This window comes from Cyrtonyx montezumae, unplaced genomic scaffold, assembly GCF_038088225.1.
Source record: "Cyrtonyx montezumae isolate F1298 unplaced genomic scaffold, pur_monq_1.0 scaffold_10, whole genome shotgun sequence".
Taxonomy (NCBI): Eukaryota; Metazoa; Chordata; class Aves; order Galliformes; family Odontophoridae; genus Cyrtonyx; species Cyrtonyx montezumae.
This window is the reverse complement of record NW_027071826.1, coordinates 39,628,309-39,648,561: the sequence shown is the minus strand read 5'-3', so window position 1 is coordinate 39,648,561 and position 20,253 is coordinate 39,628,309. Positions and strand designations below refer to the sequence as shown.

Here is a 20,253-nt window from a genome sequence, read left to right as displayed (position 1 = left end):
GGGTACTCTTTCCAGCTGTTTGCATATACTCTTTTCTCTCTGAGTTGTTTTTCTTTCAAGACCTGGTGGATCTGGAGATCATCTGAGGCTATCTGCTCTTTTTCCTGCTGGCACAGTCTGTAAGGGAATCATTAACACTGCTAAATGCCAAGGAAAGACTCAGAGGGTTTTGTGATGGCCTCCTCTCAAGTGACCGTGTTCATTCTTTGGATTGCCACTAGTCTATCTTTCAGCTATCTTAAGAGTTTCAGGAATGTAATGATCCCCAAGCTCATACATTCCCTTTATGCTCACGTTCATCTCAGTGGCATAAGCATGCTCAGGGAGCTGGTGCTGGTGGATTTGGCTTTGCTGGAAAAACTGGGCCTCTCAAGAAATAACAAGTTCTTGGCTCAACGAACCATATCCTAACAGCTCCGGAGCCTCCTCGTGACAACCTGGAGAAAACCACCACTCAGTCTTGGTGGAATCAGCTTCCAAACCAGTGGTGGTGGTCAAATCCCAGAGAGAAGACCCAAGAACCCACGCAGGCAACAAGGGGTAAAGAGTGTCATGCTAAAATCATGCTTTGTTTTAAGTACTAGTAAGGAGTTTTCTTTCTTTTTGGATCTATTGGTTTTTCATTTTTCCTATTTTTACCTTATGCTTCTCTCCTGTTGACTTATATATACTTTGGGAAGAGTGGACATTCTTCTTGTCAATTCTTCTGTCCAAAATTACTTTCCTACCATTGGAAAAAAGATGTTACCGAATTTATAGCTCTTCCTTCATTGGTTATTATTAACATATCACTTTCATCCCCATTTGAACACAGTTAATCAACGCCTTTATTTCCTAGAAGAAATGGTTATATTTTTTGTGTTTTTCTTTTCTTTTTTTTTTTTTTGAGAATAAATGTATTTTACTACTGTTTTTTGATATGTTATCTCAGTACATTTCTTGGCTCTGTTATATAGAGTCTAGCTTTGATATGAAAGACCAAAACCAATTTCAGTTCCCATTTCATTAGAAATTGTCACTCTCTCGCTTTCATTTGCTCAAAGTTGATAACATATCAATATTTTAAAATTTAATTTACTATCATTTAAGCACATCTTATTATGTATTTTTTCTGTGCAGTTGTGCTCTTTGTAGTGTCAATAAATCAGTACTTACTTGAATTTTACAATTTTTTCTTCAGAATGCAGTCAAATTTTGTCTTTTTCTCAGCAATAGTCTTTGATTTTCAGGAAGATAGAAAATGAGTAATTCAGCTTGTTTAGGGATTTTTATTCTTTTGCCTAAGCTTTAGCTATTTGGGATTTTTAGTCATTTAGCTTTTTCTCTATGCATTTTACTCTCTGACTTATTCCATATGGCATATAATATGCCAGGTCTATGCTCTAGTGATGTTTGCATGCTCTCTGGTTGATAACGTATGCAGCCTCTGATCATCTCCTCTTATGGCAGTTTTGTTATCAGTTCAGTTGTTTTATGACTTTACTGACTAATATTAACTTTCAGGTGTCTGTCGTGGTGCTTTCAGATTCATTAATCTGTTATACATTATCCTTCTATCTCTTGTTTCTGCCATTATTCCTGGGAGTCTTTGCATCTGTCAGATGCAAAAAGAAGAAAGTACTAGTTTGGTGTAAGGAAACTTGATAAGAAGAATAGTATGACTATCATCTAGTCATGCATGCATTTCCATTATCCCTTATCTTTATGGCACACACTAACAGTAGTGTAATAATGGTAGAAGTAGAGCATGATCAGTATTGAATCCTCCATTGTCCTAACAGCTGTGGGTTCACAACATGAAACACTTCTGGAAATCTCCACACAAGATTATTGGAAACCCTCCTATACAGATGAAGAGGAGAGATATCCTAGCTCTGCTGGCAGGGGTAAAGCAATTAAACATTTCAGATAATATTCAGATTTGTGATATAATACACTGTATGTGCTACATGTGAAGTATAGCACTCTCGCTGCACTGCTAATTTTAATTCCCATGTCATTAGCTTTGGTTATGACTTTGTATTATTTGCGCTATAGGCCTCAGAGGTGACGTCTATGGCATTCTTCTGTCACTCCAAATTTATCTTTTGCACTTAATATTCCTTACTTGCCCCTTTCCCACATATCTCTGGGGTTTTAAAGCTTGCACTGCCAGTGGTGTAATAAAACCGAGCAGATTGCAACATGTAATTGTAGGCCCAGTTTGGTGAAGAAAAATCCCCCTTTTTCACTATGAAATTTCTATTGTATCATCTGAAGACAAAGACAGAAAATGGCACTGGTGATTCAAAATCATAAAAAGTTAGATTAACCATAACTTCTCAGTTAAATCCAGCTTCTTGTAAAACAAGTTTTTGTCATTTACAAATATGACAAAACTAAATAGTAACCAACTACTCTTTCCATTGCTTAGTACACGTAAAAGCATAGGAATACTTACAGAAACATCCAGAGCAATATTTGAAAAATATGTGGATGGAACACCTACAGTTATATAAAGCTCAGACTGATTTAAGTAGATTCTTTAGTGTGGGATAATAACATAGTAGCATAAATTTGACCATGTTAAGTTAAACAAGTGTCCAGCAGGTATTAAACTGCGGTCTTCAAGACACAAAAGGCTCAGCCTAGGATTTGTTGATCCTGAGAGTCCATTTTAAATGGAACAGTAGACATTACATTCCCAACTGAGGTACAAAAGATAAGATGCTATCTCCAGACCAATATGAATATTTTCCTTCTAGAGTTAGTGTCATTAGCCAACCAAGCTATTGAAAATTCTGTTATATTCTTCAAGCCCAAAAACCTCTGTTGGCAAAAGCTTATAGAGTGCATTCTCCAGCTGTTTTTGCTGTGTATATAAATAGTTTCCAGTTTGTTGCTGTTTGTTTGTTTGTTCTTAAAGAACAGCTGAATATGAACTTCATTGTTTGGCAGTGTTGCCATTTTACCTTATTAAAAAGAATATCAAAACTGAATAGCTGTAGATGCAGCTTTCTACAGCTGGATTAGGGACCAGTCTTGTAATTGAATAGAATTAGATTGTGTCGAAAATAAATTGATTTGTGGAAAGCTTTATTATCCCTCTCTAGAGGCAAACATTTTCTTCCTTCTGTGGTAGTTCTCTGGATCTGCCTTCATTACCTAGGGACATTTCTTTATGGTACTGGGGTTTCTGGGAACAGTGCAGTATTATTCAATTGGCATTGGACAGGAGCTTTAATCACCTGAAAGGCGTTTCTGTGAAAACTTTATTTTAGTTCTGAAACGTTGTTAAATAACATGTGTTCATGCATTTCTTAATTTTAATGTCCTACTAGCTGCAAATTCAGGACCATATTGTAAAGGATTATCTTTCAGTATTTTTCTAATTACAAAAATAATGAATTACATTTGTTGGAATGTTCTCTTTATGAACATTTCACAATTTGAAATGTCAAGATGTGTATCTCTCCATTTCTGTTCTGTTCTTCTTGGAAAATGCTTGATGTAGATTTCTTTAGCTGTTGATTTATTGCATGTGTAACAGCTCCAGTTCATTCTTTGCAGCCTCTAGTTGGGACCTTTAGTTTATCTTTCATATGTCAATCATGGAAATGTTTGCTACCTAATGCTTTTTTTCTTTTTTTTTTTTCCTCTGTCTTTTAAATTTTGCTTTTAACGTTTTTCTTGGAGTTACAGATATTCTTTTCTGATATATATTTTCTAATCCTTTTAGGGTTTATTAGAAAATCTCTTGAGGTGGTGGTACTTCAAATTACTTCTGATTGCATCTTCTGCTATGTAAACAGAAAATTAAACATTTAGTAGTTAGTTTATTTTAGCTTTAATTATTACTGAGTTCAAGACTAGTACGCTTTTCAACCTCAAGTATATGAACTTATTCATTTCATTCATCCAACTAAATATTCTTCCACTCCCAGAAGCAGTGGCAATTTTCTTGGAGCCAGCCTTGCAATTGTATAATTGATACATTTAATCATAAGAGAAATTTCATCATCTCTTTTACTTCTGTAAACCCCAAATCCACAGACTCAACAGTACTAATAAATACAAAGTAGAGATGCAAGCTGTTATTGCTGTCTTCTTCCTCTGCTTTTCCTATGGCTTTATTCTACCACTGGTCATTGGGATACTCTGTAGCAAACTTAAATCTTCCACTGATCTTGGTGAAACTTTCCTGGGCAAAAAGAACTTCAGTTTCCAAAGGAGCTTTATTTCCTTTTGTCTTTCATTTCACACCCATTGCAACAATTAAAAGAAAAAAGCGAAACGCAAAATCCAACCTTACTGAAGATAAAAGTAGTGAAGATAAGGATAGTATGACTGTGTCGGGTATTTTGATCATTATTGATTCAATCATCATCTTATCAGCACTTGTTACAAGTGAAACTGAAAAACGTCAAGGACCAACCCAACATCCACTATTACACAGTGTTCACTATGGATGGATCAGTCAAGGACAAAACCCTGCAAACACCACTGGGGCTACTGAACAACAACAATTTACTCTTCCAGGTGAAAATGATATTGAAAAGGAAACTTCTTATACAGGTAATGTTGCAACTTAAATTTTAGTATATCATCAGGGTTTCATAAGGTTTCATTTTAGAAAGATTTTACTAACAATTTTGCATTCTGCTGAGGTCATAAGAAGAGTTCTGTGGATAAACCTGAGCAATACAGATCTATAGGTCGCCTTGTGTTAATTTTTGGTATTATTATTTTTTAATCTATTCTTCAGACAGCCTTGGAGGCTTGTTTTCACTCTCATTTGGACCGTATGTCAAGACCTATAGTGAATTAATACTGTAATTGTCTCCTACATTTACTGTTCTACGTCATGCAGTCACAAGGCTTTGCAAGGGTTACATCTGTAGGAAACGGTGAATGTTTAAACAGAAAAATAATGATATCTGTTGCATTTTTTTCATGTATTTGTGAATTGTATTCACACTCCAGTTGCAAGTCATTACAGGAGCTGATTTTTACAGTTTTTGTTAATATTGCAATTTTAACTAAATAATAATAATAATAATAATAATAATAATTAATAATGACATGCAAAATATCTACTCATCTCATTTTTGAAATATGACAAGATGATACTGAAATGGACAAAAAAAAAGCATAGTGTAAAACAGAAGACAGGTTTCCCAAATAAATTGAGATGTAAAAATGAAATTCTACTGCAAAGCTAGTATCTGAAAATTAAGAAATACCAGTCAATATTACTGTGAGTATATTGTTTGCTAGTTAATGACTGATGTGCTGTATGAAGCACTGCCATCTTTTCTTACTAATTATTGAACACAGGCCACTGAAGATAAATATGTTGCTATTTGCGATGCTCTATCACGTGAAATTGAGGGGGAAAATTTGAATATAGTTAATACTTCAAATTCTGTTATTAAAATCTTACCAACGGGTCAGATTCTTTCAGTTACTTTGTATTTTTTGCTTACACATTTGTGGATATTAGTTTGATATTCAACCAATATGTAGTCATGAACTGTACAAGTCAGGGAAATACTTTTGAATGTCAAGGATATATCTTGATTCTGCAAAGCACATACTCAGTTTGAAGAAGGATTCAATCCTATTGGTGACAGTAGGCAGCCTTTCTGAACATAAACCATAATGAGAAGAAAATCTGCTTTACTTCTCTTTGCCATTAAATGTAGTAGACATGTGAGCAAGGCCTGTCATAGAGACAAGAACCGAAGAGGAGAATAATATGAGAAATGGATCTTTATGTACTGGGTTCATAATTGCTTCACCATCATCATAACAGCTATGGTCTCCAATCATGGAGCCAAACAGAATGACTCAGCACAAGACCCATTGGTGTATCCTGGTTGGGGCAAGGAAGATTATTCCACACAACCCACTATAATGGATAGAATTATTCCTTCCAGAGAGAGTAATCATGAAAAAGAGTCTTCTAATACAGGTACTAGTCATAATATCAATTACGTATACTTCTTCACTTCTGTCTTTCAGAGGGCTTCTCTTGGAAAGCTAGGAAAGCTATTGCATGACTTAGAGAGAAGAGTAGCTTACTGATGTTCTATAGACTGTGACAAAAACTATAATGTGATTCATTTTCTCTGTGATCTGCCTGCACGGTGCTGAAATATAAGATTTCAAGTATAGCTTTCTATAAAACATTTAGCTCATAATTACAAGTAACAAGTTACTTCTGATAGAAAAATTGCTCTTACTACTGCCCATGAACAGATCTAAAAATTCCAAATACATTCCATAATATGTCACTACTCACATACTCTTGAGAAACAAAGAAACTCTTGAGCATCAGTGGCTGTAGAAAGGGCTCTTTACAATGAAGGATGATAACTGCAAGGTAAAATGCTCCATAGAATCATTTGGAAACGGCGCTAAAGTTCACGGTGTGTGTTCAGTCAGAGAAACGGGCCAAAAAATTCTCCTGATTGCTTTATCCGTGTCCTCTCCCTGTGTCCACAATCTTGGGAATCTTTTACATTAACATGAACATGAACAGGGGCATGAATGTGGTGGGTGTGGGAGGAGCACAACAGGTTGCATGTTGATACACAGCTGATTTGATTCAACCATCGTCATAACAGCTCTTGCCACTCCTGATGATGGTCATCATGAAGACCCAACTCAGCCACCTCTGCCTTCAGATAACGAAGCAGCACAGGGTACTGAAGGCATCACACATCCCACTGATGCCCCTGGGGGTCCGGTCCTCCTCGGGCTGGATCCCACCAGTACGAATGAAGCTGGTGATGAATCCCTGCTCTCGAGTACGAGTAAGAATAACGGATCATGCTCATTTCTCACGCACTGTGTGAAATGAGACATTATTTCTTCTGAAATTGACTCCTACTCTCTTTCTCACCTCTGGGGTTTGCATTCTTCTTGTGGACTTGCAGTGCAAGATTTTGTGGTGGGATCTGATCTGCTGTTAGAGCAACCTTCTGGACTGGGCATAAGGGACTCCTTGCTGGTGCATTTGTGGTGGCTTCTGTTCTTTGCTGAAGCATGTTCCTGGGTGGCCTCCTGTCTTTTCTGCCAGTCACACACTTTGGTGACTGTGAATTTCCAGCCTCATCCTTCTTTCCTGCACATCAGCAAGGTCAGGCTTGGTGTGCTCTGCTGCCATGGTCAGTGTGGTGGAGGTGCTCCGGTGGGGTTAAGTGGGTGATTTGCTCTTGTGGCTCAGCAGTGGCACCATCTCCAGAGAGCGCTGTCCTGATGGTGAGGGCAAGACAATCACATGAGAACCGTGTCCCATTCATTCTGCCTTAATTCCTTGCACCTCAGTGCCAGTGCAGGAACACTGCAAATCTGGCTGTGTTGTGGCTGCTCACTCCTGAGTTACAGGATCGGGTTTCCTGTAGCGGTCTCTTCTTCTGAAGGTCTTCCCTCTCCACCTGTCACTGGCTTATGTGGATACAGCCAACACCTCCCTCCAAGGTGGCATGCACATCCTAATTAGTGGGTCACAAAAGCCACTGACACTGTGGAGGGAGAAGGGGAGGCCTTCATGCCTTCTCTCCTGCTGTGCTTTCAACCAGGCAGCAGGATGTGCTTTCTGGCATGCTGTGATGTAGGAAGCAATGTGGGTGGAGGTTTGGTGGGCTTCAAAAGCTGACTGTGCCATCATCCCAGCTGTCACAGAGTCCATGGATGTTTTCCACCCAGAAGAAGCAACCAACAGGCCCCTGGCAGCCAGCACTCATCCTGGAAGTGAAAGTGTACAAGCAAATGCCACAGATGGTTCTCATGTCAATTTTATACCTGGAGTTTTTCCGGACATTGATGATCATTTTAACCAATTACAGACTCATCCTCCTACTAGTAAGAACTGATATTTAATTTACTTTTCTGTATGGCTACTCAGACTGTCTTGAGCAGCAAATGAGCATTACTGGTTTGTAGAAAGTGTTCTTTTCTGCCAAGGGTAATAACTGCAAGGTAAGATGCTCTGCAGAATCATTTGGAAATGGCGCTATAGTTCACGATGTGTGTTCAGTCAGAGAAATGGGTCCAAAAATTCTCCTGATTGCTTTATCCGTGTTCTCTACGTGTGTCCACAGTCTTGGGAATCTTTTACATTAAGGCATGAGGTGTATAAAATTAATATGTGAAAATGTAGCAGTGAATATTTACAAGGGGTCAACATCTTCCTCTTTTCTGGTGTGAAAGGAGTAGCCGTGTTTTAAAGGGAAGAGGGGCATGAATGTGGTGGGTGTGGGAGGAGCACAACAGGTTGCATGTTGATACACAGCTGATTTGATTCAACCATCGTCATAACAGCTCTTGCCACTCCTGCTGATGGTCATCATGAAGACCCAACTCAGCCACCTCTGCCTTCAGATAACGAAGCAGCACAGGGTACTGAAGGCATCGCACAGGGTACTGAAGGCATCACACATCCCACTGATGCCCCTGGGGGTCCGGTCCTCCTCGGGCTGGATCCCACCAGTACGAATGAAGCTGGTGATGAATCCCTGCTCTCGAGTACGAGTAAGAATAACGGATCATGCTCATTTCTCACGCACTGTGTGAAATGAGACATTATTTCTTCTGAAATTGACTCCTACTCTCTTTCTCACCTTTGGGGTTTGCATTCTTCTTGTGGACTTGCAGTGCGAACTGTTTTGTAATGCTGTTGCATGATAACATCTAAGTAAGAAATGCCATTCATTAAGAAGATTCTTCCCTGCACCTCCTTTTTCATATGTCCTCCTGTTTTTCTTAAGTTGATTTTAGTAGGAATTCTTACTTAGAAACTATTTTTGCTTTTACAGGTAAATGAATCATATGGTTCAAAAGTTTTTCATACCTATTCACCCCTGCTCTTGGTATTGTCACAGATGACATTAGTACTGTAAATTTTAACATAACTTTTCTACAGTTCATGAAGATCTATAAGATTTTGCTCCTATGCTCTGCACATTATCCTACTGAATTATCCCCCACCACAGTATTTTGGCTTTATTTAAATTTGTTTGTTTGTTTGTTTAATAACGGACTGATGACCTCGTCATTATTTGGAAATATTTTATCCCTTCTTTTGTCTTAAAAGAATAACAAACCTGCCTAAGGCCTCTATGGGAAAAAATAATATTTATGCTTTCCCTTTTCTCATTCACCTTCAATTTTCTTCAGGATTACTTTAACCCACAACTCTTGGGATTTTCCAAAGAGTTATAAAAAACAAAGTTTGCATTGGCAAAGGCAGTATGTTTCTCTACTTCCTCCTCTTGTTTGCTGTGTATGAAAGGAATCACATGAAGCTTTTGTGTTTATTTTCATCAGTGTGTTAGGCTTTACATAGTTTGACAGATCAATTACGAAAAACCCAAATAGGATTAAAAAATGTATTCAATACTTTTAAAAAGATCATTTAAATCCTACTGTTATGTAATGATAGGATTCATAATATTCATTTTATTCTGAAAATACCATGATTTATCTCCCTCTTAAATAGTGATTACTAGCTATTTTTAAAGGTAATGCTTTAAGCTACAGTTTTGGAAATTCATAATTTGATTTCTCATTTTACTTCATGATGAACTTCAATGGTGAAGTTTTCATCACTATTAATGTCTATTTCTGAGTTCATATATTGTGGCATTTGTATACTCTTCAAGTGCATCCAATTAGGCTATGCTATTTCTTAGTTTTTGTGACATCCTTATTCCTTTGCTTCAACATTGGTCTTTTTAGAAAAGACCACTGTCTTAACAGTGTGGGAAGGATATTCATTAAGTAGATTAATTCCATAGTTTTTCCATATGAATTCATTTTGAATGCTTCTAATGGGAAATGAGCACACGCTGTTTATGATCATCTCCCAAAAAAGTAGAAATACATAAATAAATTTAAAAAAAAAAAGGAGATTTTTTTTTTTTTTTTTTTTACCTTAAATCATCAGGTCTAAATAGCTGCTATCTAGATTTGGATAGATTTGCGTGCTTGAAAAGTCACTACAATTTTGGAAATGAGTATGTAACCATTAGAGTGTTCAATACAACAATATTAAAGGAACAATAGAATAAACTAATGAATGATAGAGGTCTTTTTCTTAGCCCCGCTTACTTATCCTCACTGTATTCTCCACAGAGGCTAATAATTGAAAAAGTAAACTTTGATAAATGAAATAATGAGAGAAAAATTGATAAGTTAGGGATTTGTAAACATCCGTGAAGTTAACTTAGTCATCATCATAACAGTCACAGCCTCCAATGATGTTCTGAAACCAGAAGATGCAACCCAGGAAGTGTGGACACCTCAAGTCATTGACACAGCTCTTGCCATTCCTGCTGATGGTCATCATGAAGACCCAACTCAGCCACCTCTGCCTTCAGATAACGAAGCAGCACAGGGTACTGAAGGCATCACACATCCCACTGATGCCCCTGGGGGTCCGGTCCTCCTCGGGCTGGATCCCACCAGTACGAATGAAGCTGGTGATGAATCCCTGCTCTCGAGTACGAGTAAGAATAACGGATCATGCTCATTTCTCACGCACTGTGTGAAATGAGACATTATTTCTTCTGAAATTGACTCCTACTCTCTTTCTCACCTCTGGGGTTTGCATTCTTCTTGTGGACTTGCAGTGCAAGATTTTGTGGTGGGATCTGATCTGCTGTTAGAGCAACCTTCTGGACTGGGCATAAGGGACTCCTTGCTGGTGCATTTGTGGTGGCTTCTGTTCTTTGCTGAAGCATGTTCCTGGGTGGCCTCCTGTCTTTTCTGCCAGTCACACACTTTGGTGACTGTGAATTTCCAGCCTCATCCTTCTTTCCTGCACATCAGCAAGGTCAGGCTTGGTGTGCTCTGCTGCCATGGTCAGTGTGGTGGAGGTGCTCCGGTGGGGTTAAGTGGGTGATTTGCTCTTGTGGCTCAGCAGTGGCACCATCTCCAGAGAGCGCTGTCCTGATGGTGAGGGCAAGACAATCACATGAGAACCGTGTCCCATTCATTCTGCCTTAATTCCTTGCACCTCAGTGCCAGTGCAGGAACACTGCAAATCTGGCTGTGTTGTGGCTGCTCACTCCTGAGTTACAGGATCGGGTTTCCTGTAGCGGTCTCTTCTTCTGAAGGTCTTCCCTCTCCACCTGTCACTGGCTTATGTGGATACAGCCAACACCTCCCTCCAAGGTGGCATGCACATCCTAATTAGTGGGTCACAAAAGCCACTGACACTGTGGAGGGAGAAGGGGAGGCCTTCATGCCTTCTCTCCTGCTGTGCTTTCAACCAGTCAGCAGGACGTGCTTTCTGGCATGCTGTGATGTAGGAAGCAATGTGGGTGGAGGTTTGTTTGGTTTTGCTGGTTTTTTAATTGACATTATTCAATATGTTTATAGGCCTCATTTAAGATTCCACTGAAGGAATATTTTCCTCTGTGAAGCAGTGTACTTGACCGAAAAGGCTGATAGTAGTGCTTTGCAGATACCCTTCTCTTAAATTCTACTATCTGTATTTTGTAACTTCTCAGAAACTGAAAAAGTATAAGCTTTCTCCTTATGCTCATAACTAGATGCTAGCATTTTTACTGCCTTTTAAACGGGAACAAGTGACAGCTGTGTAACCCTACCGTCTGTCACTTTTTCTGCCGTACTCATTCCCTCTGCTCTGGTTTAACACATATCAAAAATGTTTTGTGCAAACTTATTTTTCCCCATGGTAGGTGTATCTGCAGTTAGTATCTTGCCAGGGACTGGGTTGTTACCGACATTTGGTTTGTGAACAGTTTGCTTAAAAAGGGTTATTCATCTGATAATGTTACTGCAGTTAATACTTTACTTACTACTCTACAAATACCTTTTTCTTTTTTTGTAATTTGTTACTAGAACAGGAAATTAAGGGACTTTTCCTTACTCCCAAATGCATTTTCCATGCAGATCATCATTCTAACGGTGTTTTGTTTTTTTTTTTCCAGAAGCTACTCCTTTTTCAAACTGACCTAAATAGTGCTTTCATGCACTTTCCTGTAAGTTAGTGGAACTGTGCCAGGGTAGATTTTGGCCAATGCTATGCAGTTACTCTTTACACTTATGCATGATAATGTACCTCTATATATTTAACATTATAGAGAAGATATTTTAAAGATAATTCTATTGTTCTTAATGATTGGGAGTTGGAATTTGTTTCCAGTTAACATAGTTATTTTGAAAAAATTTAGCTAGAAATGGGATTTAGAGTGAAGGCTGCATGTTCCTAAGTTTGCATGATTTTTCTTCCCACTTTTACCCTGGCATAGCTTCACTGAGTTTTGTGGAGTCTTCTTAAATGATCATTAATTAATGTTAATTCACACAGGTAGAATTTTTCCTTTTCCTTCTTCAGAATTTTTTATTGACTCAGTAAGATCACTATTATCAAAACAGCATAAACTATAGTATTTAGACTTAGATACAACAATATAAATGCAAAATCTGTATTTGCATTTTATAGGAAAGCTAATACTATTTTAATATCTGTTTCCTAATACAACAGATTCATTTCCAGACCCTATCTCTTAACTGTATCAAGCAGCCTCAATTTACAGAGCAGACATTACGGTTTGAAAAAATGTTTACTACTTTTCCTCTTTGAGCATAGAAAACCTGTATGGACTGTTCTGAAGGCCTTTTACAAAGTGAATGCACTTTTATTTTTTTCCACTTATCTACTTGTACTTTTTAAAAACACTATCAAAGGGAATTACTAGTATTGCCATTTAAAAAAAAGTTCATTTGTTGAAGGGCTGTTTCATTTGTATAGCTGTAATGGAATGAAAAATTCATTTATATATTGGCAGGCTCTAGCTATAGGCTTCTTCCAACAAACGAATGGCTTCATGTGCTGTATGGCTTTCTTTTACTCCATGGCAGTTTTAAAGCTGTGGTCTGACATTGCTTTAATGACTGATCTTTTGTCCAAATGTCACAGTGGAATAACAGAACAGTCCACTGAATGAATCAAAAAATAACTGTCAAAAAGAAGAAAACCCAGTATATCATCAAAATGAAATGGAGAGGGCAACTGAGAGCCCTCCCTGTTCACTGCAGGCACCTTCCCAGAGCCAGGACACCAGGGGACATGGCTGAATTCTGCTTCTCCTCAGCACTCAACAGAGGGGAAGGGTGAATGCTGCAGTTCTTATAGCATGGGAATCTTTAATAAACGTTTTTCTAAGGGGCTTTGTGGTGGAGAAGCTCTGCCATTTCTCAAGGGTTTCATAAAGCACCTTAAAAAGTACTCACTGAAGTGCCAGTTAGGCAAGTCAGACCTCCTGGTCTGCTTTCTTGGAGGCTAGATCAAGTCCTCTAGTTGCTGAGTTAGTGCTCCGTCCGTTGGGATGAGCTATCGCAGAACAACTCATCAGCCACTAATAACAATGAAAACATCTGGAACATTCAGGAACTACTTGTTGGCTACACTCAACAGTGGGGAAAAATGTTCGTATTTCTTAGTCTGTATTTGCCAGCTGCTGTTAGGAAATGAGATCAGAAAGGCTGGCAAGAGGAGAGCTGCAGTATGTGCTGAAGAATTTTGCAGCAGATTACAGTGTCTAATTTGCTCTGTCAGGGTCTGGAAGAATTGAGGGAGGTGCAGATCTGTAATATTGTTCTTGTACTGATAATGAAGTTGTAGTCCCATGTGAAACACTGTATACAAATAATTTTGGACATGAGATATACCCATATGGCAACGATGTGGGCCAGAGATATTACTGTCATCACATAAGCTTTTAAGCAGCATAACCACCACAGGAAATATGTGAGACTAGAACTCCTTTGGATTTAAGATGTAATTCTGTCTTAGAACCAAGTTACAAAGCTTATTTTAGAGTGCCAAGGGATCCATCTCTGTGTTTACAGAGAGAATTTTTGCGAATAAGAAAAACATTTTGAATTTTAAGGCCCCACATTATACATAGTTATCAAATGTAAAGCATCCAGAGAACTACTATTTTATGAAGGCAGGAAAGTTTTTGAAATTCAGTTTAATGCTGTATAGGAATAAAATGAAAAGTTTTAAAATTTCTTTTTGTTGACCACTTTCAGTTTTTTCTCTCTACTCTTTTCTCATCCTCTTTTCCCCACAGAACTGGCGAGACCTTTGACTTACGCAGTAGAAACCTCTCTAGTTTCCAATGTACAGAAGTCTTTACATTCTTTCCAGACAATTTCTAGGCAACTGTCATTGCGTATTGGTTTATGACAGTGTAGCACCATCAAAGTAGCACAATCAACCTACAGCCTATGTAGGTTGTTGGTGTGAACTTTCTAGAAATATATATATTTTTAATGAAAATCATAGCTTTTGTACCTCCCTGAGAAATACCCAGTAAGGATATTTGGTCTAACAGATGGTTTTGTTCCTTAGGGTCTACATCCAATATAGACAGTGATCAGGGACCATACAAGGGAGACAGTGAACCTACTCCTTCCCCTGGAGAGTCCACAACAACAACTGTAATCACACAACCAAGGTCAGCCCCGGTACCAGGTAGGTTTCCAAAATCATATATTTTATTACTATAAGAACAGAATGATATGAATATGAACTGAACACACAAAAATGTAGGTCAAGTACCATTATTCTGGTTTTGTTTTGAATGAGGTAACGTTCAGCGTTTTCACTACCAGTAGCTCATAAAATACTCTAGCAATATCTAGATGAGAGAACTTGTGTATTTTGGAGAACAGGATTTAGAGATAAATAACCTTGACACTTTGATATACAATCAGGCAAAATTTGGTGAAGGTAGATGCGAAGTATCGTCTATGTGAAAATTTTCAGTGAAAACTGTAGCTGAGACAAGCACTGCAGAAAAAAGGGAATTGAAATGGAAAAGAATAGGAAGAAGCCAACATAGTGATACAATTGAAAAAGAATGCAACTATATTCTGGGACATATTAACAGTAAAGTCAATTTTAAGACAGAGAGAGTAATTATCCCACTCAACTTAGATCTGGCAAGTTCCGAGCTGAGGCACTGAATCATATAGAAACAACAGGGAAGGGCACAAAGACAAAGTCTGGTAAGGTAACCATAGCACAACCTGCATAAAGAACAGGCTATGGGGAAGGTTGTTGGGAAATCTCCATTTTTTAAAAATGCTATGAGCAAATGGCACACTTCTCAGGGGTGTTCTTATTCATTCTGTTTTACTGGAGTGAAGCAGCTTATGTGATCTCCAAGTGTCCCTTCCATTTTTATCTCCTGATTATATTGCATTTACTTTTCATTTTTATTTTTTAGAATTTGCCCTACCAATACTCCTTTACTTAAAATTTTAAATGAAAGAATGAATGTAGACATTTCACTCTACCTACAATCCATCCTACTTTTGCACCTGAGATTGAGGATCTCAGCCTTTTCTCCCACTCTTGAAATAGATCAGTGATACAACAGCTGTACACCTCTGTCAGCAAAAGTGCAGTTCTTATATTGCTAACACTGGACAAGCATTTCATCAGAGTTGGCCTGGGCATAGATGAGCAGGTGAAAGTGTATTTCATTTGCACAGAAGAAATTAGCAAAATGAGCAAACATCCATTTAAACTAGAAAAAAAGTTTTACAGTTCGAAGAATGCTTGAGTGTCCACACACTCTAAAATCACGTGGGATGGATTAACACATTCTCCTTCCCTCCATCAATCCCCAGAATGGCTGATCATTGTTGCTGCTCTTCTGGCACTGGCACTGATCCTCGCAGTGTGCATCGCCGTTAACAGCCGGAGGAGGTAAGGTACTCTGTGCTTCAAAGACACTGAAGTGTGTTGGTGATAGAATGAAGCAGTGATGCAACGTTATTAGAGAAATAAGGTGAAAATAAGGTGAAAAAATTAGGTGAAATAAGAAAGATATCAGGCATATGGTGAGGCAGAAATATCTACAGCTTTCTTTAAAGTGGCTCTGGAGTTACACGCCCTGAACAGCACAGCTTATTGATTTATATCTCACTCTGCTATGCCTGTAAAGGCAGAGGATGCCTTTGTTTCCTTCCTCATACCCAGAGTCACCATAGAAACAGACAAACAGGGCCAGGATGACTAATTATAGATTGCAACTGACAAGAACTGAAACGGTCTCAGCGCTAAAAATTACGTCCCAGATGCTGTGAGTGGAAAACATCTCTTCTGTAGAACTGCCATGCAGCTGGGAGTGAAACCCAAGGAGAGACAGTGGGCGTGGGTGTACGGATTCACAGTTTAGACCCTAGCAGCATGCACTAATCCACATGGGAGTGATTTTTCAAGCAGGGACGTCATCTAGGATGTTTGAAACAGGTGGAATATTTTCTTTCGCTTTAGCAGGATCAAAATAAGAAGAGATTCATTTGTTCTGATAAGTGCTCACCTGCTGCAGACTCAGGCAGGGTTGGCTGAGTGGTGGGGTGGGAATGTTCCAAGCATTCATTTATTTAAAAATGAGAACTGTGTATTTGTTACAACATCAGTGCAGGACAGATCTCAAGCACCTACACAAAGTAGTTGGCCCTTCTCAGTGAGTTGCAAATTGCTTCATCATAGTGTTTTTGGTGTTGTGGGCTTTAATTTGTTTGTTGCTGGTTGTTTTTTTTTCTTTTTCTATGTTTAATTGGAGTTGTCTTAATAAAAGCTGATGTTATCTTAAAACAAACAAAACAAATTGCCCAAGGTTCAGTGCAGGGCAATTCACTTGTTTATTTATGTCTTTATTATTCTTCATGTGGCAAAGAAGACAGCCTCTGTATGGTGCCTGTTGCCAAAAGAGTTAGGATCTCCATCCAGGGTCCTGTGTTTATGCACTGACCATCATTTCAGGAAAGAAAATCTGAGCTGCTCTTTTGAAAGCCCGTGATCACTCTGCATTTCATGGTTGCAGAGCAGGAATCATTCCCAAGTGTGTACCCAACATTTACACAGCAAACTGAGCCGCTTTGGATAAAATAACCCTCAGCTATCAGTCAGTAAGCATGAATAAAACTGATACTTAACTGCCAGATTAGTCATTCAGACAAAACCTGCTTCTCTGAAAAGAAAATACTTTTACAGTACAAATTTAAAAGTTGGTGTCCATCTTAAGAGAGCTGTGCTGAAGTGAACACTCAGCTGTTGAATCTTGATCCCAAGTCTGGATTTGGAATTATCCTGTCTGTGTCGTGGGATATATAAAAAGTTCATAAATATGGATTTACCCAAATCAGAAAATCATCTCCATCTTTCAACAATGCAAGTTAATCCCATCTCTAATTACAATAGACACTGAGCAGCCTGATGTAATGAGTGGCAGCCCTGCCCACAGCAGAGGGGTTGGAGCAGCCGGTCCTTACGGTCCCTTTCAGCCCATTTTGAATTTTGTTTTCTTATTTCCATCACTCTCAATTTATGGTACTCATATTCTTTTCATTTTGATCTAGATGTGGGCAGAAGAAAAAGCTAGTCATTAATAACGGCAAAGGTGCAGTGGAGGACAGAAAGTCAAGGGAATTAAATGGAGACGCCAGCAAATCACAGGAAATGGTGCACTTGGTTCACAAAGAACAGTCAAATGACCGAACAGGAGCGTGTGATGAATTCCTCACCGTTGATGAAACACAAAATCATCAGGAGGCTGACATGAAGAGCGGAGTGTAGCGGTACGAAGCCACCAGATAGATCAGTGCTGGGGAAATCAAAATCACACGGACCTTGGGCAGGAATTCACAGATGCACTGTGCTACTGATGTCTTTTGAACACAATTAAGCTTAAATTTTCTTCATTTTTAATTATTTTAACACGATGTCCGAGTTACAGAATTGACGTTTCCTTTCTGAAGTAAGCCCCAAGTGTTGCAGTCAGTTCCCAGTTCCTACATGGAGGGCACTTACTGTGCCCCGGGCATATGGCATGTCATTGTTCCCCAGATGCAGTGCCTTCGCTGTGCGGAGATACAGAAGCATCCAGTTGCTCCATCTTACAGGTATTTAAGGTACTAAACTTGTCATGGTACAGCAGTGAGTGAGTAACAGATGTCAAGAGCCAAAACAAAAAAGGCTTATATCAGAAGTGCCTCCTGTACAATGCCTAACCCAGCACAATCCACCAGCAATGCCTTCCAGCCAGGGAGAGTGGTAGGTGTGTTCAAAGTCTGCCAGTAAAAGCAAAAAGTGACATGTTGTAATGATTGATGACTTGGTCTGTAACAAGAGAAACCCAGAAGGACAAAGTTTATTTATCTCTATTTTAAAATGTCTGTGGGCATACAGCAAGCTTTTTTTTTTTTTTTTTTGGGGGGGGGGGGAGGAAGGGAGGAAAACCTGAGCTGATACATAATAAACTTGTATTCCTTGTTATCTTTACAATCTGAACATATATCCTTGAGTTTCTGAGGTGTCCGTTGCTCTTCCCCCCTCCCTCCTTCGCTGATCACAGTTTGTGTATGATTTCTAAGGAGTCAGTTAGTAATATTAATAAAACAGTATGACTGCAGCTCTATTGTGCGTGCACAGATCAGGATTGGAAGTCATCAGAGGTGATGATGGCATTTTTATTCCTGAAGAATAGCCCTTTCTCTTCCCCTGCTCCACTTCATTTAGGAAATGCTGAGCCCAACGCGTGTTTTTCCAGTAACTGTTGTGTTGCACCAGTTTGCCAGTATTTGAAAAGTTACTTTTATACAATCTTGCTCACTTCTGATTTCTGTTTCATCCACTTTTTACTTCTTCTTGTCAAAAATGCCAAAAGAAAAACTGTTTTATTGGTAAGAGATGCTGAAAATTTACAAAAAAGATAGATGAAATTTTAAGGAAACTCTCCCAGTAATGCAATATAGTCAAATAGCTGCAGCTGCATTGTCATACACTTCTGTTTTGTCCTTGTATGTCTGTTATGTGAAGTATTTGTATTAAGCTATGATGCTGTGCATTATATTGATATGAACTGCCAGAAAGAAAATTATTTACTACCAGTGATCTGTGCCATTTTTAAGAAAACATATTAGAGTGGAGAATAACTTCTAATTGGGCTACCTCAGAAAAAAAAAATGCAAGTAAAACCAACCGGAGGTAACTGCAAGCAGTGAGGTCTGTGTTGGCTGGAATGGGGAACGTTTGGGAAGGGAGATATCCAGAGGTACTTTATTCCCTGACCCCAGCACCTGCACTGGAAAAACAGTCTGCTAACCCATGTTATTTTATGCTCTCCATCTGAAGCAGTGCAGAGGATGGGCTTTCAGCTGGCTACATACTAGCATTAGCTAGCACTGGTCTTTACTGGAACACAAAGCACAAGAGAAATGGTGATTATGGGCCTCAGTTTACAGCCCTTCAGCAGTTTCCCAAGCATTCCATCAAGTTGCTCAGAGCCCTGGTATCTGCAGGCAGACCTTCTCAGGGAAAATGTGCTCCTGGGCAAAAGGTCCAGAGATGGTGTGATTGCAGTGGATGCTTCCTGACTCTGTATGTCTCATCTATGAGCAGTCCAAGAGCGTTCAAACAAGACGAAGCCAATAAGGACAAGGTGACGTACACTGTCAGTGCATGTGTCCCATTGTCAAACTTCTCAGCCCAACTGTAAGCAGATATTTTAATACTGAGCAGAGCTGTGCTGTGCCAAGTCTGTTGACAGTCTGCACTGGTTTTTGTTTCATTCCCATAAGCTTATAATGCAAGCTTTTCTAATTGCCTTTCTAAATGAAAAGGATCTATCAGAGGTTGTGTTTAAACTGGTATTACATACACATTTTTGTTAAGTGTGGAGAACCAGAAGAGTTTTGCCTCTGTAAAACTTAATTTAATATAAGCCTCAATCAAAAGGAGATAATTCACTGTCTTGAAGGGTAAACGTTCTTAGAAAATAAAAACAAAAAAGGGCCTTGTCCTGTTCCTACAGAGACACTGAGAAAATGGAGAAATACACCAAATCCTTCTAATTAATGGGTTCTGAGCATTACGTAAAAGTATGGACCACACTTGTTGGCTTCTTTTTGTATTTTTAACAGGAGATGCTTGATTTCTCTTTAAAAAGGCAGTGCCATTATTTTATGTATGCTGATTCTTTTTAGATAATGTTGTGCAACTGATGCATAATTATGTTTCATTATAGTTTCAAAAGTAGATGGCCATTTCATACGTGTAATATAGAGCATATTTTTATTAATCTTGGTTTTATTATTTCAGGGGTTATTTGCTGCGTGTATGTATTTTTTATAGAGAGCACTAGATATATTTGCATATTTATTTAACAGTTTAACCAAAGTTTAAGAAAATATCGTCTCTAAATTGTCATTAGGAAA

At 38.6% G+C, this 20,253-nt stretch overlaps 1 protein-coding gene across 1 annotated transcript in view; it reads left to right on the top strand.

Annotated features, from left to right (window-relative positions):
• CD44 (CD44 molecule (IN blood group)) overlaps positions 1-18,640 on the top strand; it is a 53,359-nt gene extending 34,719 nt beyond the window's left edge. The window contains exons 11-21 of the mRNA XM_065755000.1: positions 415-540; positions 1,782-1,886; positions 4,375-4,554; positions 5,795-5,953; positions 6,609-6,797; positions 7,660-7,848; positions 8,308-8,517; positions 10,230-10,493; positions 14,375-14,497; positions 15,661-15,739; positions 17,398-18,640. Coding sequence (XP_065611072.1) covers positions 415-540; positions 1,782-1,886; positions 4,375-4,554; positions 5,795-5,953; positions 6,609-6,797; positions 7,660-7,848; positions 8,308-8,517; positions 10,230-10,493; positions 14,375-14,497; positions 15,661-15,739; positions 17,398-17,614 — 1,841 coding nt within the window. The 3' untranslated portion in view covers positions 17,615-18,640. The remainder of the gene's footprint in view (positions 1-414; positions 541-1,781; positions 1,887-4,374; positions 4,555-5,794; positions 5,954-6,608; positions 6,798-7,659; positions 7,849-8,307; positions 8,518-10,229; positions 10,494-14,374; positions 14,498-15,660; positions 15,740-17,397) is intronic.
• Positions 18,641-20,253: the final 1,613 nt, after the last annotated feature.